Source organism: Carassius carassius, chromosome 13 (assembly GCF_963082965.1).
Source record: "Carassius carassius chromosome 13, fCarCar2.1, whole genome shotgun sequence".
NCBI lineage: Eukaryota > Metazoa > Chordata > Actinopteri > Cypriniformes > Cyprinidae > Carassius > Carassius carassius.
The window spans coordinates 25,525,374-25,546,382 of NC_081767.1; the positions used below are offsets into that span (position 1 = coordinate 25,525,374).

The 21,009-nt window shown below is 36.1% G+C and overlaps 3 protein-coding genes across 8 annotated transcripts; 1 reads left to right on the forward strand and 2 right to left on the reverse strand.

Moving 5' to 3' along the window:
* Window positions 1-1,907: 1,907 nt before the first annotated feature.
* Window positions 1,908-12,305, forward strand: LOC132156212 (AMP deaminase 3-like). 4 transcript variants are annotated; one of them, XM_059565114.1, is made up of 16 exons: window positions 1,908-2,054; window positions 2,716-2,799; window positions 6,563-6,785; window positions 6,887-7,061; window positions 7,465-7,630; window positions 7,905-8,124; window positions 8,729-8,858; window positions 8,943-9,137; window positions 9,230-9,361; window positions 9,488-9,651; window positions 9,866-9,992; window positions 10,378-10,541; window positions 10,711-10,831; window positions 11,148-11,321; window positions 11,446-11,556; window positions 11,825-12,305. In XM_059565114.1, the coding sequence occupies exons 1-16, from the start codon at window positions 1,913-1,915 to the stop codon at window positions 11,996-11,998; spliced, it is 2,502 nt and encodes an 833-aa protein (XP_059421097.1). In that variant the 5' UTR covers window positions 1,908-1,912; the 3' UTR covers window positions 11,999-12,305. The 4 variants fall into 4 exon arrangements, with proteins under 4 accessions (XP_059421097.1, XP_059421098.1, XP_059421100.1 ...); XM_059565115.1 differs by having other exon boundaries at window positions 1,911-2,046; XM_059565117.1 differs by lacking the exons at window positions 1,908-2,054; window positions 2,716-2,799 and adding an exon at window positions 3,305-3,641.
* Window positions 12,306-12,657: 352 nt separating this feature from the next.
* On the reverse strand, window positions 12,658-16,882 carry LOC132156216 (RING finger protein 141-like). 2 transcript variants are annotated; one of them, XM_059565120.1, is made up of 6 exons: window positions 16,765-16,882; window positions 15,534-15,728; window positions 14,822-14,930; window positions 14,456-14,637; window positions 14,243-14,350; window positions 12,658-13,845 (listed from the first exon to the last, which is right to left on the reverse strand). In XM_059565120.1, exons 2-6 carry the CDS (start codon window positions 15,665-15,667, stop codon window positions 13,695-13,697), a joined length of 684 nt encoding a protein of 227 aa, XP_059421103.1. In that variant the 5' UTR covers window positions 15,668-15,728; window positions 16,765-16,882; the 3' UTR covers window positions 12,658-13,694. The 2 variants fall into 2 exon arrangements, with proteins under 2 accessions (XP_059421103.1, XP_059421104.1); XM_059565121.1 differs by lacking the exon at window positions 16,765-16,882 and adding an exon at window positions 16,572-16,708.
* Window positions 16,883-17,071: 189 nt separating this feature from the next.
* Window positions 17,072-20,138, reverse strand: LOC132156213 (lymphatic vessel endothelial hyaluronic acid receptor 1-like). Of its 2 annotated transcripts, none has more exons than XM_059565119.1 (6): window positions 19,940-20,138; window positions 19,673-19,835; window positions 19,197-19,336; window positions 17,673-18,068; window positions 17,483-17,561; window positions 17,072-17,405 (listed from the first exon to the last, which is right to left on the reverse strand). In XM_059565119.1, the coding sequence occupies exons 1-6, from the start codon at window positions 20,019-20,021 to the stop codon at window positions 17,225-17,227; spliced, it is 1,041 nt and encodes a 346-aa protein (XP_059421102.1). In that variant the 5' UTR covers window positions 20,022-20,138; the 3' UTR covers window positions 17,072-17,224. The 2 variants fall into 2 exon arrangements, with proteins under 2 accessions (XP_059421102.1, XP_059421101.1); XM_059565118.1 differs by having other exon boundaries at window positions 17,225-17,405; window positions 17,483-17,564; window positions 19,940-20,137.
* Between the last annotated feature and the right edge of the window lie 871 nt (window positions 20,139-21,009).

Consider the following 21,009-nt stretch of genomic DNA (forward strand, 5'->3'; position numbering starts at 1 on the left):
CTCGGTCAAGAGAGTGGAAAGAGCGGGATGTATTCTGTCCACCTGCTCAGTGCACGAACTGGCCCACCTGCTGAATATAATCAACACAAAGACGAACAACGCCCCCACTGAAAAGATCAGCTCCAAGGGCTATGGACGGCGGCGGAGACGTTAGTTCCCATCAAACCATCAAAGCATCCTTCGCTCCATCCTCTGCCTGATGGGTTGGACTGAAAGGATTCAGGTCACTTAAAGTGGTTGTGGAAAAAAGAAGTGCAATCAGTTAGTTAATCTATATATATATATATATATATATATATATGTGTGTGTGTGTGTGTGTGTGTGTGTGTGGGTCTAAGGCAATGTGACAGGAAATTGGTAATCAATGCACGTGTTTAGCATTCTTGTCATACTAATGGAGCTTTGGGACTTGACTCTCTGTGTCTTCTCCAGCACTCACTGCGCCCTCTGCTGGTGGAATGAAGGAACAGCCTACAGTCTGCCAGCCCAAACTTTCATTAAAGAGGAGAGAGAATAGCAAGAAGAGGAAAAAGAACTAACTTTTATGACTTAAAGCTATTTACCCTGGAGGACCAATGATGAAGAACAGAGAGAAAACTCTGTATGGAAGAAATGATTTTTTGCCATCCTTAAGGACATCCATATACTTGAAGACTGATTTATATATTCTGTGGGAGCCGTGCAATATTTCACTTTAATATGTTATGTAGTCTTTTATTGTGTACAAAGATGCATATTATGTAAAAAATTATGTATGTTAAAAGTTCATATATTTATATCTAGCCTACATACTGTACATGTATTCTTAAGAAACTATTGTATACAGAAAAAGGGCATCCATGGTTTATTTTGAAATAAGACGTTTATCAAGTTCATATCGCTATAATGGAAAGCATTTTTTCCATATGTTCAATAATGTGACACCTGTTAATTAATAACCGATCAAGCAAGAGTGAGGAAAAATTGTCTGTGTTATTTGCATGGCAGATTTCAGTTCTGTACCTTGAATGTAATAAATAAACAAATAAATACCTTTTGTGTTGATGCCATCTAGCATGAGAAACTACATCACGAGAGGGCGCACTTCCCCCTTCAATTGTTATACACGCTTAATAAAGCAACATGTCATTAAGTTAAAGTTTTAGAAATAGAATGAAGTAGCCTAACAAAACGAAGAGCACTGATAAAATCATAAGCAAAGATAAGATAAGGTAATAATGCAACTGTCATTTAACCTACAGATAAAAAGGCAGTCTTGCGAAACATCGTTCATGTGGAGTTGGGAAGATAAGCAAAACAGACATTTCCATATTTTTTTTTTCTAATCGAAAGAAAAGTTACATTTAAAAGAATTGTAGCCTACTTATAAAAATGACACTTTAATTAATGTACACTCACAATAAGATGAATTAATTGGTTTCGAGATGAGCTAGAAGTTGAAGTTCACATTATTTAATACAGCGACTTAAAAACGCGGTGCTCGTGCACGCGAGAGACTCGGAAAAGACGCAGTCAGTGAAGTCCGGGTATATTTTTATATGGATAAAATTTTAAAAGTGGTACCGTCGAGCGCAAAAACGTGTGTCTGTCTGAAAGCTAGCATCAATTAGCTTTCTAGTTCTTCTCAGTGCCAGTTCTCTGCTCAGATCAATAATAATGGCAGGTGTATGTGTATGCCTTTTTGTGCGCTCATTTTTGTTCTCTTATGCAAATATACGGTATAACGACGTCGAAAGTCTTTCTGAGAAGATATGCAGCACACAATGAAAGTTTCAGAGAAATGAAATACCCAGAAAAGCTCACCAGACAAGATTCAAGTCTCATAAAAAAACAAAGTTTTCCACCTCCAGCACTGAAAGAGTTAAATGCTGTGACATTTTTTCACTTGTAGAAGCAGCTTGTTAGAGCCTTGATGCATATCTTCACACCCAGTGAGTGTTGCACTACAGAGCACAGCAGACTGTCACAGGGGACAGTTACACACACAGAGAGAGACCGCAAGACTGCAGGGAGAAAACTACAACTACAGAGCTCTGAACATTTAAGGTCATTTGGTAAATATCTCTTTTAAAACAGTTTACTAACCCATTGGCTGTTGTTACTACAGTTGGAAGTGCTGTAACCTGTGGCCTCTTTTCAATCATCTCCTGCAGGTCTGAACCTGTTGTGGGCTCATGCTTCATTCCACGCTGCTTTTCTTTAATCTTAAGCCACGACATAATCTTACTCTGTTTTACATTGTTTACAGATCTCCCTTTGTAAAATGGATTAAACTTTAACATGTATAGATTAAACACTGCACAGTTTTATCAGGGGTGGTAGCATTATTTAAATGTTGCATTTCCTTATTCACAACTGCAGAACTGTGTTCTTGTAGATAAGCATTCAGTGGGAACTGTTTTACACCAAAACACCAGTAAAATGTACTGTAGCATGTGTTGTAACAATAATTCATGTGTTTTGGTTTTGTATCTGACGTTGTAATAATAGTGTGCTTGATTGTTAGTTCTTACCAATTTCCTTTTCCTGTTTTTCAATACTGGCTGTTAGCCATCTTCATCTCACTGAGCGGTAAACAGCCCATGTTGATGTATTCTTATAAAATAACACATACATTCATCATGGTGTTTTTACAAAAAATGATACTATGAATATTCCTGCAATGTATTTTAAGAACATGAGGACTTTGCCTCTGTCTCTCTGGTTATACTATAGATCGTGTTGCATCTACTACGCTGTACAAAATGAGCAGAAAAGGAACTCTATCCAAGCAACAATCGACGCCGAGCTTAGGGAGGGGTAAGTTTGACATAGAATGATAAACTTCTGTCTGAACACTGCATGTTTACTTGTAAAAGGCCGGGTTGCAGCTCCACTAGAACTCTTAAAAGGTGGCCTGCAGACATATTATCTGGTGTTGTCACTCAGTCAAAGTAGGTTTAAAACATAGCATGCCAATGTGTCCTCAACATTCTTTGCAAGCATGTCATAAAGTGCTCTATCAAAAGTGCACTGCACGTTTCTATAAATAGCCTTTTCGCAATGAAGCACTAACCTCATGCTAAGTGTTGATGACTTGTGCAACCCTCAATTTTTTTTTTTTTTTACAAAAATGTTTTGTTTTCATTTTAAATGCAAATAAAGTTATTTAAATTACACTAATGACATGCATTCAATTTGACTACATTAATTATTTGGTGTTTAATATAGCCCTATGAGAATGATTTCATTGTAATTTAATGGTTTAAATGCTTTGATCCTGTGAAAGTAAAGACAACTTTAATCAAATGCTGAAAAACAAGATGCATACCGTGAATGTATGGCACAAAGTAGGCAGGACTTGTATATTAAAATGAAAGTAAGTATCTTCTGTCTTTGAGATGGTGTAGAAAGAAAGTTATTCAGACAGAGAAATTTGAGGTAAGGGAGGGGGCAGAGGCTCGGTGGGAAGGGCAGGTATGGAGCCAGTGCTACGCTGCAGGGCGGAGTTTAGCTTCTCCCAATTGTTTCACAACAAATAAGGAAAGGTCGGAGGAGACACAGTTTTAATAGGCACAAATGAAAATAGCTATTCTGTCTGTCACCCCCTGTACTCTCTTTAAAGACAACTGCGTGGTAGCCTGATCTTCTCAAAGCTGCAGGTAAATAAATATTCTCACTGTGTACTGAATTAGTGTTTTGAGAATGTTTTGCTCATTTACTTTGAGCCTTGTGTTCTTCCATAATCATTTCAAGATCCAGGAAAACAAAGTGAGTGTAACTTCAGCCATGGGGGTGTATGAAGACAGATTACGATGTTACGGGATGCTGTTTGGAACAGAGTATTCCTTTGGGCCGTGTGCATGTCAGCTTGTGCTTTCCAGAAGCTTACTAATAATAATGCACTTACAGTATACTGGCGGCATATGAGTTATGTTGCCTTAAAAAGGAGTAACCTGTGATTCTGGTTACCTGTGCAGGGTAGGGTATATTTGTTGTGGGCTGGCTTAAAATCAGGTTGAGATGTTATACATGACAGGTTGATAAGGTTGAGCTTGGGAATGTAAACATGGCTCTTAATGTAAGCCATAGCATAGGCAAATTTACTTTAAAAGTTGAGTAATGTTTCTGGGACATGTTTGAGCCAAGGCCAAGACAATGTTATTCTCTTATAAAAACATGGGGGGTGGGAAATTACCCTGACATAACCAGAACCTGCCAGCATTCAGAAGGATCTCAGGTTCAGCTTGCAGCTTATTGTGATGTCCAGCCAAGCTCTTTGCTGACACGATGCTGTCAAACGCTTTAAATAGGGGAGTGCGGGATACTCAAGACTGGAAAACACTGAAGCTGCCTGATAGACGAACAAGACCTAGAATTGAAGACCACAGTTAGAAAGTAACACGGAAGAGAAAGTCCAAACACAGAGATTCAGTAAAACCATGGAAAAAATAGGTGCTGAAGGTAAGAGAAAGTGTATATTCCAACATTTGGTACAACAGGGTTGCTCAAGCAGAATAATAAGGGTCAGGGACAGTCAAATGATTTGATTTTGAAAAGGTCAAACTGAAGTAAGGGATAAACTGTGGCAAACTTTTCTTCAATAGAAAGTCAACATGTTGATTGCACGTGTTAAACAATAGCTGAACATTAGCACAATTCTTCTGACAGATTGTGTATTTTCAATGGGTTTACTATGAATAGGTTTGTGATTGTCAAATTAGAACGTACAAATATTATAAATGCATATATACATGCGTATATATATATATTATTTACGCAATATATTGTAAGATATGTTCTCACTCTTTCTCTCTCTGTATACTATATATGATTAATTCAGTATATTAAGAGGGGTTTACTTTCATGGGAAAGGTACAGTTGTTCTAGAAGTGTGGTGAAAGTGACGTCTGGTATCTAGGTTTCCTAGATGGGCAGGGCTGGGAGTAGCCTGGAATCAACTGTCTCACAGGCTTGTCAAGCTTCTATATGAAGGCTTACGGACTGTTGACACTGCAGTGGAATATCCAGTTACATGTCAACACAGGAATCAACAGTTGACTCCATAACCCTGTCAGACATTAAAAACTGTTTATAGGGATGTGACTGACCTGCTTTAAACATATATAATGTGAAATGAGAAATAGAAAGGGGGCCAAGACATGGGAACTGATAGGTTGTAAATGAGGTTATGATAGCTCAGGGAGTCTGTGTGTGAATGGAAGAAGTGTGTTGAGGTTGTAATTGTCACTCTCTTACTAGTGGCATAAAGAGCATGTGAAAAAAAACAGAAAAAGAAAAAAAGGCCTAAAATCATTATTTGTGAAACATTATGTTATAGAAAATGAATGTAAATACAATTTTTAATACATATATAATTTATCCAATATTAAAGCCTCTTGCATGACAGGCTTTCCAAAGTTTTTGATGCCAAGAACCCCCAAATCTAGTATTTGTTGTATTAATTAAATTGTATAATGGTAGTTATGTAATTTAATAAATACAAACCCCTTTATACTGGGTTATATTATATAAAGCATCATATTACTAAGGCAACATGTTGTTTCCATTATTATAGATAAATATTATAAGATAAACTTTTAAATTGTCACTTAATATTTACTTTGTTTAAAGTTCAGAGAATATTTTCTACTCACTGTATAAACCTGTAAATAAAAAAACTAAAAAACTGATGTTGCATTTAAAACTAAATCACGTAGTTACACTTTGCAAGTGTGCTGTATACACTTCTTGACAGTGATGATTGTTCAAGCCTTCTGATATATGAAAGAACAATGATGTAATATTTAACATGCTCTTGATAATATTGCTTGGTTAGAGCGCAGACATTAAAGTATTATTGTGAATATTGCATTAGTTCATCTTTCATTGGTTCTTTTCCCATGACTTTTGATTTCCTACTAAGTAAATGAAGGTGTATGCCGTGCTTACTGTGCACCATGTGCAGTTTGCTGCCAGAGGACACAACAACAACTGGCCTGACACTTTGGGAATCTAGTGACTGACCTCTGGACAACCTCACAGATACCTGACTAAGACCAAGGCACAGGATGCAGAGTGAAACCTGAACTGTGTGGACAGATACTTGAAGACATGTTTATAACCATGATTTGTGCAGTTGCAAAACTGGCATGACACGTACACGTAAATATTACATTGCCACATGAAATTGGCTTACTTTACCACTTTCAATAATGGTTTTATATTATGGCAAAATACAGCCATTAATTTCTTATCCAAAATATTACAAATTAAACAAATAGTGACGTTCCATTAATTTCAAAGTAAGAGTCTAAGTTGTCAAGTCTTGGCAAGATGTTGGCAACTAAGCTCTTTACGCTTATTCGCATAGCACAAACAGTACACTTTCACTAAGACTCATTTGACCATGGTAAGGGATTTTGTGGAATAGATACAGGCTTGGATTTGAGATTGAGAAGCTGCTGAAAAAATGGTTCAGCCCAGAGTATACTTTGAATAAATGTACATAAGCTGTTACTAGATACCTGATCATTAACATCGACTAATAATAGAATCTTTTTATTGACACCACTCCTTGCAGAAATGTCACGTCAGTTCACGAAGATCTCTCTCCATGAGGTGGATGAGAGTGTGCGACTCTTGGCCGAGAAGGTGTATGCTTCAGCTCTGAAGGAAGAAGACTCTAAAAACACCTTGTCCATGTTCACCGTCCCTGAGGACTGTCCCATTGGCTTGCATCAGGCTAAGGAGTGGGAGCTACGTAAAGAGATAGCGGAGCAGAGGTCAGAGGAATCTGTAAAGAGGTCAGTGAGCTTAAATATTGTCCAGGCTGCAGAACCAATCAGTAATTTGCGTTAATGAGATATTCAGTTTGTATTTTAAATACATGTATGCCCCATTTTAGAAAACAGAGTTTCAAGCTGATGCGATCCCAGTCAATATCCTTGCAATCAGTTGCTCCTGACTGGGTAGTGTCTGTGATTTCACCCCTGCTGACCCCATCCTCACCTATAGGCCCTCCGCCAATAAATATCCCAGAGTTCCAGAGGGTCACCATCAGTGGAGACTACTGTGCAGGGGTAAGAGGCTAATTATTATATATATATATAGCTCATGTGTATATATATATATATATATATATATATATATATATATATCCTGTATATGGTCTATATATAAAGGGTAGTTCAAGGAAGTGAATAAACAGGGCTGGGCATTTAATTTGAACAGTTATGAGTTAATTATTTAATTTAGTCACCAGTTCAGTTAAGATTTGCATGACCAGTAGAGGTGTGGTTTCAAAATCAAATACTCTGGATGTGGTGGTAGATTAGTAGATTAAATTAGAAAAAGAAAGCATTGTGAGTGAACATCCATGACACAATGATTAAAAAATGTTTTTAAAAACCCCACACTTTTGAACAGTCGTGAACAAGGTGGTGCAGTTTACTAAATGAATTCATCTATGATCACTTCTGACAGATAACAGTCGAGGACTATGAGCAAGCAGCAAAAACCCTGCTGAAAGCACTCTTCATCAGAGAAAAATATTCACGGCTGGCATATCACCGCTTTCCCAGGATCACAGCCAGGTTTTTAAGGAGTGCCGATAATGAGAAATGGAGCGAGGAGGAAGAAGTGCTGCCAGGTATGTCCTAGTTGGCAACAGTTCATGCAGCAATAATGCACAATTAACTGTTCTAAGACCTATAACGACATCGCTATGGGAAAACATAAGTGTTTAATTACTGGACTAAATCTTTAATATTCTATCTCAAAAACTGTAGCTTATTATTAAGTTTTGGAAACTGATACTATAAAAACAAGACATGTTTCTATTTATGGCATGGCATAAATATAACATGACATTAGTATTCATCAGATCTAAAAGTTACTTTTGTGCTTTATCTCCATGCCAACAGAAAGCTGCCCTGTTCCAAGTGAGGGTGAGGATCCCTACAGTATGGAAGACCTTCCACAGAATCTGAACTACTCCCTAAAGATGAAAGACGGAATCATATACGTCTATAATAATGAAGATGCCTTAAAACAGGATCAGCCACGGTGCTTGCCATATCCTGATTTGGAAACCTTTGCTATTGACATGAGCCACGTCCTTGTCATGATCACAGACGGACCAACGTGAGTTTGGTTATGCTATATTTCTCCTCTGCAAAGAAATACATCTCAACCCCTAACTTAAACGAATAGTCCACCCAAAAATGGAAATTTACTGAAACTGTACTCACCCTCAGGCCATCCAAGATGTAGATGTTTGTTTCTATATCGGAACAGATTTGGAGAAATTTCACTTTATATGACTTGCTCACCAATGGATTCTCTGCAATGAATGGGTTCCATCAGAACGAGAGTTCAGAGTGCTGATAAAAACATCACAATAATCCACAAGTAATCCAGTCCATCAATTAGTGTCTTGTGAAGCAAAAGTTGTGTGTCTGTAAGGAACAAATCCATCATTAAGGCATTTAAACCACTGCTTCTGGCCAAAATATAAGTCTGTATTCCATAATATTGCTTCCTGTTCTGTTCTGATAAATAAACAACTCTACCTTTATATCTTGTATGGCCTTTTCAGTAAATTGTCATTTTTGGTTGAACTATTACTTTAAGACAATACAATCTCTAAAATGATAACACTGCTTGCATGTGTTGCTAAATAGTAAACATGATAGGTGATAATAAACAAAAAAGGACATACATTATTGAGACCTTTTTTTTTTTATAGGAAGACCTATTGTCACAGAAGGCTTAACTTCCTGATGTCTAAGTTCCAGCTTCATGAAATGCTGAATGAGATGGCAGAGTTAAAGGAACTGAAATGCGTTCCTCACAGAGACTTCTACAATGTCAGAAAGGTATTTCAAATGTATTAGTGTTTACACTACTTAATGTATAATGATAATTTTCTCTTCTAAATATACATAATTGTGAATATTCAGGTTGATACGCACATTCACGCAGCTGCCTGCATGAACCAGAAGCATCTACTGAAGTTCATTCAGGACACATATAAGACAGAGGCAGACCGAGTGGTGCTGGAGAAGAATGGAAAGAAGTTCACCCTCAAGCAGGTGTTTGACAATCTAAAAATGGACCCATATGACCTCACAGTAGATTCATTGGATGTACACGCGGTATGTATTTCAAATGACCTCAGGACTTAATTTATCTACGCTGTCATGCAGAATAGCATGTAATTAAGAAACTGCAATATTGTTTGTTACAGGGCAGACAAACCTTTCATCGCTTTGATAAATTCAATTCCAAATACAACCCAGTAGGTGCTAGTGAGCTCAGAGAGATCTACATCAAAAGTGATAACTACATCAATGGAGAATATTTCGCACGTCTCATCAAGGTAAAACTGATCAATTCACATGCTGATTTAGCAGCTACTGCATAAGCTAAAATAAACTAATGCTGTCAGAGTGTCCAGATTATTTTCTTAAGCAGGAAACAGTGAAATTGTTACTGTTCTGCGCAGGAGGTTGCTCATGAACTGGAGGAGAGTAAATATCAGCACGCAGAACCCCGTCTCTCAATTTATGGCCGAGCCCCTGAAGAATGGGAAAGCCTGTCCAAATGGTTTATCAATCAAAAGTTGCACTCCCCTAACATGAGATGGATCATACAGGTGCCCAGGATCTAGTAAGTCATTCTCTATGGTAACTTAACATTACACCAATTTCAAACAAAAATTTCAAATGAAATATAAAATAAATATAATGTCATATATTTTCAATAATAATAAAATAGTGAAAAAAAAAAAAATATATATATATATATATATATATATAAAACATGCGTGTGTGTGTGTGTAACTTCAAAAAATACATACAAATATTGTGTACTTTGTTTTTAGTGACATTTTCAGATCAAAGAAGATTATTCCCAACTTCGCCAAGATGCTAGAAAACATCTTCCTCCCACTGTTTCAGGCCACTGTTAACCCTCAGCAACACAAAGAAACGCATGTCTTCCTGAAATATGTAAGTGATTCATCACAGCTGGCAAGACCAGTCAGAGCAGAATCATGCCACATAAGAATAATTTAATAACCAACAGTGCAATTAACAGCTTAAACACAAAACAGTCATTTTACTAGAGGATCAAGCTTTCATGCCAGATGCCTTCTGAAGAAGGTCCTCAGATGACTGTGACTTAATGCAGAATTGTCACGCACAATAAAATCACAAAAACAAACAGAAAACATTGATGTGGTTCCACTGAAGTCAGTAATCTAGTCAAAGTAATTGCACCTCTATATCTGAAAAGCCTGATCAGTCTTTATTAAAGCCACAAGCCTTAAGGAAATTAAGGGCAAAAAATGGCCAAGGATAGATTTCAGCAAAGCGTTCACTGTTTTTTCTGCAGGTGACAGGGTTTGACAGTGTAGATGATGAGTCCAAACACAGTGATCACATGTTCAGCTATAAGAGTCCAAAACCTGAGGAGTGGACCATGGAGGAAAACCCACCATACACTTACTACCTCTTCCACATGTATGCCAACATCATGGTCCTCAACAACCTACGAAAGTAAGTCGCTATTAAGATCAAGCTGATTTCAGCATTAAAATCCATTGTCATCACATAACAAATTTATAGACAAGCTAATCTCCTCAAATTGAGCCAAATGCTTTATAATTGAAGTCAAAAAACATTTAATAGCTGAATATGCTGTTTTTGTTGTTGTTGTTGTTTTCAGAGAACGTGGTCTTAATACCTTCCAGTTCCGTCCTCACTGTGGCGAGGCTGGATCCATCACCCATCTGGTATCAGCCTTCCTCACAGCTGACAACATCTCTCATGGACTCAATCTGAAGAAGGTCAGTGGCAAAGAGGACCGTGTGCACATCAAACCACACAACACTGCAGTTTCAGAATCCACCAAATAACATACAATTAGCTTGTTAAGTTGTGACATAAAGAGCATTGTTTCCTACTCCAAGCCTGTACTTGTTTCACTTGAGAATATTATCTCAACAGCTGTTTATGAGCACTGTTTATTCATAGAACACATTTGAACTAAGCTTTAAAAAATAATTTAAAAACTGGCAAAAACTCATCAGAGAACAGTTAATAGTATCAATGTAGTCTTATCTTGTGATTTAACTATTTTTCTTATTCCATTTCTCAATACAGAGTCCTGTCCTGCAGTACCTGTATTATTTGGCCCAGGTGCCCATTGCAATGTCTCCACTCAGCAATAACAGCCTGTTCCTGGAGTATTCCAAGAATCCGCTCAGAGAGTTCCTGCAAAAGGGCCTCTGTGTGTCTCTCTCCACAGATGATCCATTACAGTTCCACTATACCAAGGTCAGGGAGAGCAGTTACTTGAAATAATGTGCACTGAATGAATTTATTATTAATCTACTTTGAGTGCAATTATCTAGAGCAGTCAGGTGATGTGATGTGGTGATTTTATGTTATGCACCTTTAGGAGGCCTTGATGGAGGAGTATGCCATAGCGGCACAACTGTGGAAACTGAGCACATGTGATGTGTGTGAGATCGCCAGAAATAGTGTGCTTCAGAGTGGTCTGTCTCATCAGGTACTCTCTCTCTCTCTCTCTCTCTCTCTCTCTCTCTCTCTCTCCTAGACTATAAAGCAGTTGTTTTCAATCTTTTAAATGACTTAGACACCATACAGTTTCAATATAATATTGTGGGTTCAAATTTACTAATAATCTCAGCTCATCTCTCGTTTCCATTAAAGAAAAGCAAAAATTGAGGTGACATTGAGGAACAGTCAATGGCCTTTCATACACAAAAAAGCTAAATGTTTTCTAGTTTAACCTGACATTTAAATTTATCTCACAGGAGAAGAAACACTTCCTGGGTGAGAATTATCTACAGGATGGACCAGAGGGAAATGACATCCGTAGAACAAATGTGGCACAGATCCGAATGGCCTTTCGGCATGAGACCTTGTGCAATGAGCTCAGCTTCCTAGTGGATGCCAAGTCAGAAGCTTTGGCTGAACAAGCCTCATAAACATCGCAGGGTAATAAATAGGCTAGAGTCCATACGAGTGGACCAGACATCAGCATAAAACCTTATCTTGCACCAGAATCATGGAAATACATCACTCTTGTAGCAAGACATGGAGCCATGCGTCTTGGTGCCTTATGATTGAAATTTTTTGAGGGAGCATACATTTGTTACCTTTTCTAACGAGGAAGTCCTCAGTATTGTAACTTGAACAATGAATTTATTTGTTCAGATAAATGTTTTATGCTTAAAAAAAACTGGCAACTGGAAGAAATATTTGCCTTGATAAACTAGTTTGTTTGCAGCCTGAGTATCCCGGGCTGTTATTCTGTTTGCCAACCTATGGAGTGTCATTTTATTTTTGTCTCAAAATCTTGTGTACATGAACTTGCACATTTTGTATACCAACAGAGATGGTTACGCTGTATAATGTCTTTTGAAAATATGCGGTGGTGGATATGTTCAGCAGTATCTGAATACTGCTTTCAAAGTCAAATAAATAAATTGGTATCAAAACAAGCCTTGCTTAATCAATTCATGATTAGATTGTCTAAAGTTAAGATTCAAGATGAACTGAGAAATTATTCTTTATTTGTTCCACACTGCAGCCCAGTGGAAGTAGGGGGATCTCTTACAGCCTTCAATCAAGAACTAGCTAGAACTAAATATTCAAGTTACTTTATTTAAGATTTACACAAGAAAAGGGAACGGCAAACAACCCAGTTCAGTCCATATGTTAAAGAACTCGGTCACAAAAGGAAGCAGTAACTAGTGTCATTTTCTCAGATTAAACTTCAAACATTCAGTCTCACCTCTATAAATCTGTGACAATATTGCAGAAACAAAAGTTTTTAAAAACTAGATAACTTCCACACAAATTTTGACTTGTATATAAAGTTTGATCTATACATATTTTTTATAATACAAGTGAATTTCCTAAGCCCACAGATTCACAGTCTCTCTCATACACACAAAAGTGCAGGATGAAAAGTCATAAGATTTCAAACCAGAAAAATATGAAACGGTAAATAACCACCTCTGAGGTGATGCCACATAAAATAAAAGCTTAATTTGCAACTCATTAAGCTCCAAAAGAAAACAAGCAAATTAGATCATTCTCAAATGTTAATTCATCCCAATTATGTTTCATAATGAATGTTATACGAGTGATGCCCTATAATTAACTTTTGGTCCAACTTACAAAAAGATAATGATCAAACAGATCACTACAGTAATTCCATTAAACCTTAAGATTATAAATGCACTTCAACTGTACAGTCAATGTAATTGAATCATGTGAGACTGAATTAAAGCATCAATACTATTAAACTGTTGCACATGCTGATACTGTGACGCTTATCCAGGCATTACAAGGCTTTTACGGAACAAAAGCAATTAAGTGCAATTACTTCACAAGATAAAATGGCAAGTGCAACTAGGCAATGAAGTTCTACTGCTACATGTTGTCTAGCATTTACCTACATACAGTTCACAGTCATGTCTATGAATTGATCAGGTGTTATAATATTATGCATTAACCTAAAAATTGTTTTTTAAAAAGTAAATAAATCAGCAGTTATTGCCTCCAGTGAGTGACACTATAAATTGCAACAAAAACCCATTCACCCTAAATAACTGTTCAAAGAAGGTCATCTGTTATGAGTAGACAGGGAGCATGACAGTGGCATGGGGCTTCATTCTAAGGTCTGTGTGGGTGCCCAGCTTCATCCGCCAGATTGAGAATGTACCCAGCCATATCTTCCTCCGTGGGAGCATCTGACATGACCCACGATTCATTGGCGGCAGTCACCTGAATCCGACAGACGGGGCAGTTTCGGCTCTGACCGCTCCTATATGAGGCACAGACACACAAGCTGGGTTTGTCAATGGCTGATTAAAATAATTTATGGATTCTGTTATTATTTATGGTCATAATGTTGATCCAAACCTGTTTGACCTTTTCCGGCCTGTTTAATTAAAGGGGTCATAAGATGCTTTTTTAAAGACCATTATTTTGTGTATTTGGTGTAACAGAATATGTTGACATGCTTTAATGTAAAAAAACAAACAAACAAAAAAAACATTATTTTTAAAATACTTTACTGTAGGTCCTCTATGCCCCGCCTCTCTCAAATGCATCGTACAGGTTTGGAACAATATGAGGGTGAGTAAAGGATGACAGATTTTTTTATTATTTGAGTGAACTTGTCCATAAATGAATAATGATAATGAATCACAGGTTCATACCACTTGTCAATGCACTTCTGACAGAAGCTGTGTGCACAGGGCAGAATAAGGTCTGCTTTCCCATCCATGCAGATACAGCATTCTTCCTCATCAGTCAACTGTTTCACCCTGTTACACAGCAAATTTTGCATGGTGAGACATTGAGTCGTCTATTATGCATAATTACATCAGGTGCAGATTTGGTAAACCGAACAAACACAATCTTTGAAGTACCTGCCCATCCATATGCTGGCCTGGCAGGTATCTTCTGATGACAGCAGTCCACAGGATCCCTCTGCCGTAGCCTCTGAACTCAGTACTTCAGCTGCCTGACTGGTGATGTCTTTGTAGAGCTGGATAAACTGGTACAGATTCATAATACGGGAGGCCTCCACCATTCCATCCTCCTTGTTAATCTACAAGCACAAGGAGAGAGCAGTAACAATTGCAATTCAACCCTAGATAAACATCAATCACACATTTAAATTTGCAGTACAGAATAAATGATTGATATCTGTATTTTAGAAAACAGTTTGACATTTTAAAAATCCTTTTAATACATTCCACCTATAAATTCAGAAGTGTGTATATTAATCTCACCTTGGTGCACACTATTCTCACAGCAACCTTCCATAACACTGTTGCGTCAGATCCCGTCTGTACTTCAAACAAAAGATGTTTCTTTTGGCCAGAGGCTAGTTTAGCAGTTCTGTGGAAGAAAATGAAGCCAGATTCTTATCTTTCAGATATCTTTCACATCACATCAAACTGGATAATGTGTATTTTTTCAGATTAAAGTCCAGACTTAAAAATAAACAGGAAAAATAGTGAGCTCATTCTTACTTTTTTATTTTATTTTTTTATAAATACTAAATTATATATTTGTATTTATTATCATTGTATTATTTTCTATAATGAAATTAAAATTGAAAAATGTAAGCATTTATGAACTGGCCCCATTCATTGTAAGTTCCTTGCTGTAACCCAGATTGTAGCTCTCTTTATTGATGTACTAAACAGTTTTCATTACTAGATTTAACATCCAAACTAAATTAATGTTTTACTAACATAATCTCACAATTAGATTACCCTTGCAGGAAAAGAAACACTTTCTGGGTAAACATTATGTACAGGATGGACCAGAGAGAAAACTATGGTATTATTTAAATGTAGTATTTAATATTATATTACTTTTAATATTATTAATAAAATTATGTTTTTTTGTTGTTGTTTTTTATGGGATGTCACATTCTAATCAAACTCCAGCAGGCTATTGTGTCACTAAAATGTTTAATCCTAAAACCTCACTTACACATCATTGAGCTCTGCCATACGTCCCAAGAACTCATCATAGGTGAGGTAGCCACTGTCACGCACAAGCCCCGCATGTTTGATCAGTTTCTCAGGCAGTCTGCTCATTGCCTGGCCAGAAAGCTGCTGGCCCATCTTGGTTCCAGATGGAGGGCTGCTCCAAAACAGCTCTAGACCTCATTCACTGCTGGAGGCCCTAGATAAGAGAGAATGTTGATATGACACATTATGCAGTCTGACATGTTATACTTCTTTAAGCATTTTCTTACACATGAAATATCGCATACACTGAATTTGTATTTCAAATTAATTTGTCACACCAAAGTACGTATATTTAAGTGAAGTTCAAAAAGCTAAAATGTGATTAAATTTTTTTTTTTTTTAGACATACACAGTTGTGTCCAAAACTCTGAAACCACACTGAAAACTTGGGATTCAAAGAGAGAGAGAGATTATTATTAATATTATTTTTAATAAGAGAGAGAAAAAAATAGTAAGTAAATCGTTAATATAAGTAATTTTGTGATCCTGATCATGTGAACTTTGTACACACTGTGATGTTCTTGCTTCCTTAAAATTGACTTAATCTATAAAATGCTTTGATTTGAACCATTCTCAAATCAAGCAGGATAACATGATCATCATGGTTTACATTTTTTTAATGAACCTTTTTAACTTTACAGTTTAACCTTTCACTCATATTTTACTAAAAACATGACTTGTAATTGTAGAGGAATGGAAAGTAAAACATGGACCCCACTGTCCATATGTTCCAAGATTATGCTCATGTTATTACTAGTCATCTACCTACAGAAAAACAATGTGAACCTGATGTGCTAAAAAAAAGCATGTCCACAAATGAATCATAATAAACTGCTAATATTAAATGATTCGCCACTACTTATTCATATATCGATGAAAGGTTCATGTTGTCAGTGACATTAGTCGTACATTTCGCAAACTTTGAAATAATCCCCGATACATTTATTCGTAATACGTGCACCTTACTTTCAGAATATGTGTTTAATCATCTTCTTACCTCTTTCAAAAGATGAACAAACAAGTAGACGAGTGAACCATATACATATGTTATCGACGATGTTGATATAAAAACATCTAAGTTAACGTTACTAGTGTTAGCTTGGCTAGCAGAAACAATACATAAAGACCGTAACGCAAATACACTCAACACTTAGTGTAAGCTACAAACGTGCAAATAAATGATTACAAACCTGCTGACATTTGTTTTATCCAGGAAAATATTCAAGATGACAAGTATGATAACAACAACAAAAACCTTGACGCGGGTTGATGATGTCATGAGCACGCTCTATGATAAAATCCATTGAGCCTTGATACTACAGACAAGTCAACAAGTACAACTAAGAATTTAAAGCGTATCATATAGGCGTATCATATGGCCTTATTAAAAAACAGATTCGTATTTACACCAGTTATTGATATCTGAAAGTGAAATAATATTTGAAAATTAAACTAGCAGCAAACTAAAAACAAAGTAACATTTGAACACCCAAAGAACTACAAACTCCAAATCTGTTTGACTTTCTTTTTTATGTTACAGAATAAAAATCTGGATGTGCTGAGTACATGTAGTTACAGTGAGAGTTTTTATTGATTGATTTATTTTTATCAAAGTAGGCCTACTGTGTTTTTACAAAAATTGAGTGTTTTTTAGAGTGAGTCTGGGTCTTGTTCCATTTGAAGGATGAGGTTGTCGCATATCCTATTGTTGTTGTCTTTGCTGGTCTCTTCTGGCATACAATGCCTCTCACTTATTCGTTTCCACATTTCGGTTTCAATAATCTGTTTTTGCCTCATTCTGGTCCAGGATGGAATCCGCTGTCCTCTTTTACTAAAGCAAAGCACACTAGTCAGTGAAGAGTATGCATGTAACAACTCTTTTCTCATGACAGTAGATTAAACACTTACATTTTAAGATACCAAGATGCACCTGCCGCTACCAGCAAGAACAGTAGCACAACAGAAATGATGACAAATGTTTTGGGAGCTGCTAAAATATAACAAAAACAAAAGAATGTGATAAAAATCGATGTGCAAAGTCATTCACATTGAGAAGCTCATCTACAAAGGTCATCTAGAAAAAGTTTCAAAACCCAACCTTTAATGGGCGGTGTGTTTGGTGTTGTGGTCTGGGACAATGCAGGCTGGCTTGTTGGAGTTGAACTATGCTGAAGATGAAATTGAGTAGATGAATGTGTGGAAGACATGGGGGATGAGGTTGAAAATTCGGTTGATGAAAGAGACAGGGGGCTTGTCGTTGCCTGGGAATTGTTTCTGATATTAGAAAGTGTTGTAAATGTTGTGGAAGTGTTGAAAGCAAAGGAAATGAATGGGCTGGATGTGTAGAGGGATCTAGAAATGTAGGCAGAAGAAGAGGTTGACTTAATGGATGATGGATGGGTTGTTCTAGTAGAATAATGGTTGTTTGAGGGTGTTCTTTCTCTTGTTGTAGGTTGAAACCTGCTTGATGTTGTTTCAAATGATCCACCAGGACCTGAGGTGCATTGTGAGAGACATATTATGATTAGCACATTTTATTGACAATGTTAGTAGATTTAATTACTAACTTTAATATTATAATTATATTTTTGTTACAAAATCTAAACATTGGCATATTGTATTTTCTTCCTAATCACATTTTAACCTCTTAAGACCCTGCGGCCTCATATGAGGACATTATATTTTTGTGAATTTCTCTGAGACTGTTCATGCCACATTAAGTCTGGATGTCCTGTACAAAGAACATTCAGGGCTTTTCAGAGATACCAAATGATTGGATGTTTCACCATGACCACTCCCTCTCTTTGGTCTTCAAAATTATCTGAAATTAATTTAGTGACACTCTCATGGAAATATGATAATATTTGGTGATTATCATTTAAATCTGTCTAATTTTTAAATTGTGAGTCATTAATCAACATCTCAGGAAACTGTTATGGGGTTTCAAATCAAAATATGACTTTCTGTTACGAAACAGGACGTTGATTTCATACATGTCCTCATATGAGGACACCGAGACTAAAAGCATGTTTATTACGCATTTTGGGAGACATAACAAATGAACAGGGAAAGAAATTATATTTCAATATCCTATGAAATATGATATATTATGAAAATTTTATAAATTATTACTCCCATTATTGCACTTCTATTTTCATTACATGTTGTCCCAAAAACACATTAATATACAAATAAGATTTAATTTATAGATACATTTTATATAATGAGAAAACCTGTTTATATTATATTGTAATATATAATAATAATACTGTATATTGAATCATTCTGTTATAACATAGTCGAGAAACATCTTTATACAATATTTGGTTAAAAAATAAAAAATCTTGAAAATGAAAAATGGATTGGTGATTTAAAAAATCAACTGTTTTTTTCCCCTATACATGTTCATTCATGTCTTTTTATTATTTCTTTTTTAAAGAAATTGAGTCCCAATGTCCTCTACCGAGGACATAGCATAACTTATGAATGAAATATCTATTTTCAATGCTATAAACAATGTAAAGACATGGAAAAAACTAACTTTTTCCCAAAACTTTTTCTCGGGTTTTAAGAGGTTAAACATCATTGTTCCTTATTAATATTATACATAGAGTATTATTACCTGCTGGCTTGAAACAGAAAACGTCAAACATTTTGCTGATTGTAGTTGTCCAAACAATAACGCCTAAGTTGTTTTTACCACAATTGACATTTTTTTCGATTCGAGGAATAACTGCAATTTGCTCTTCAACCCAACCATACCTGTGTGAAAGCATAATATTGCACTCTTAGCAGAAACATAAACTGTAGAGTTTAAATATAATTTTTAACCAACTTCTCAAAGTTGAACTTCAAGCATTTGTGTATCTTGTGTATCGTTGAAGGTTTGTGTACTGGACATTCAAGCAGGCCCATATTATTTAAATGTAAAGGAACGTTACTTTAAAATTACATATATAAGGAATACAGGTTTTTTACATGTTATTTAAAAATAAGATTCTTATGTCCTAAAAGAGCAAATCAATATCATATATCTACAATAATATTTTTTTCATTTGACTATGTCTATTTCTTGTCTCTCTTAAAATAGTGATTTACCTGCATGTCTGTAAGCCATTTTTGTTTGCTGTTTCCACTTCAGCCTTTTTAGCAATTCTCATTTTAATAGCCTCACATACCTCTTTGGCTGTGGTGGCATTAAAACTGTACACATTGGTCATGGATTGGACTAACAACACTCCAGAAATTCCATTTGTAGGGACTAAAAACAACCAACAAAAAAAGGTTTTAATAGAAATGCAAAATTATAAATTCACAAACCTTTAAAAATTGGAAATCAAGAGAAAAAGAAAAAGATAAACCTACCTTGAATTTGACTCACATCTAGACAGGGTGTGCTTATAAATAAGAAGAACACTAGATATAATGGTAACAACCCTCTAGCCATGACTGCAGAACATGCCACCAAAACTGTCCAGAGGCTTGAACACACTTATTCTGATGTTGCTGCAGAAAGAGACCCATTAAAATAGGAAACAGGAGGTTGAGGATGATCTGTAAGATGACCTTCCCAAAGAGGGCATTTAAAGCTATGGCAGAGGACAACTAAGAAACGTTCACTTCCTGTGGTCGCGTACCAGTTTTGCCAATTATCTTTGAATTCATTAGATACATTATGCACATATAGACATTCTGGTCAAGTTGGAAAAATATCTGACTTTCAAGCAGCTATACTGGGCACTATAAACACTATCAGTCTACTATCAGGCACCCCTTTCAGTCTCTCTCTCTCTCTCTCGCCCTCTCTATAAAAGTTTTATAAATTATTGTTCTAATTATTTCAGGTAAAATTCACTGTGAATGCTGACTTAACACATTGTTGATGTAACTGACACTTTGTTATCGAATGGAAAAATATTTCCTCTAAACGTGTCCTTGGAGAAGAATTTTATAAGCCTAATGTGTGACTATAGCAAAAGACTGCTGAATTAGGCCTGCTTCCTTCTGCAGGTCATTCTTTGGAGTGTTGTCTGTGATTCTGAAGTTTGATAGTGATGATCTTGCAGGCAAGCATAGAAAGCATCTCCTCTAAATGAACACTCAGGGGAGAAGTAGAAAATTATAGGAAGTTATTCATAGCATCCTGTATCATTTTTGCAGATTCAAACAATTATCTTATCTTTAAATTCCTGACTTAGAACATAAACATATTTTTCTCTGACTTTTCTGAGAACACAGGAAGTAAAACATGACAAAAGGTTTTGACCGTTTTTTTTTTTTAAGTATTACTCATTTGACATTTGAAAAAGTTTGTGTACTTTGCTTCTTTTACAGTGTCTTGAAAAAGTATTCATACATCTTTTTCAGGTTTTTTAATGTTGTTGCCTTATGTTAAAATGCTTTATATGATTGTTTTTCTACATCAATCTACACTC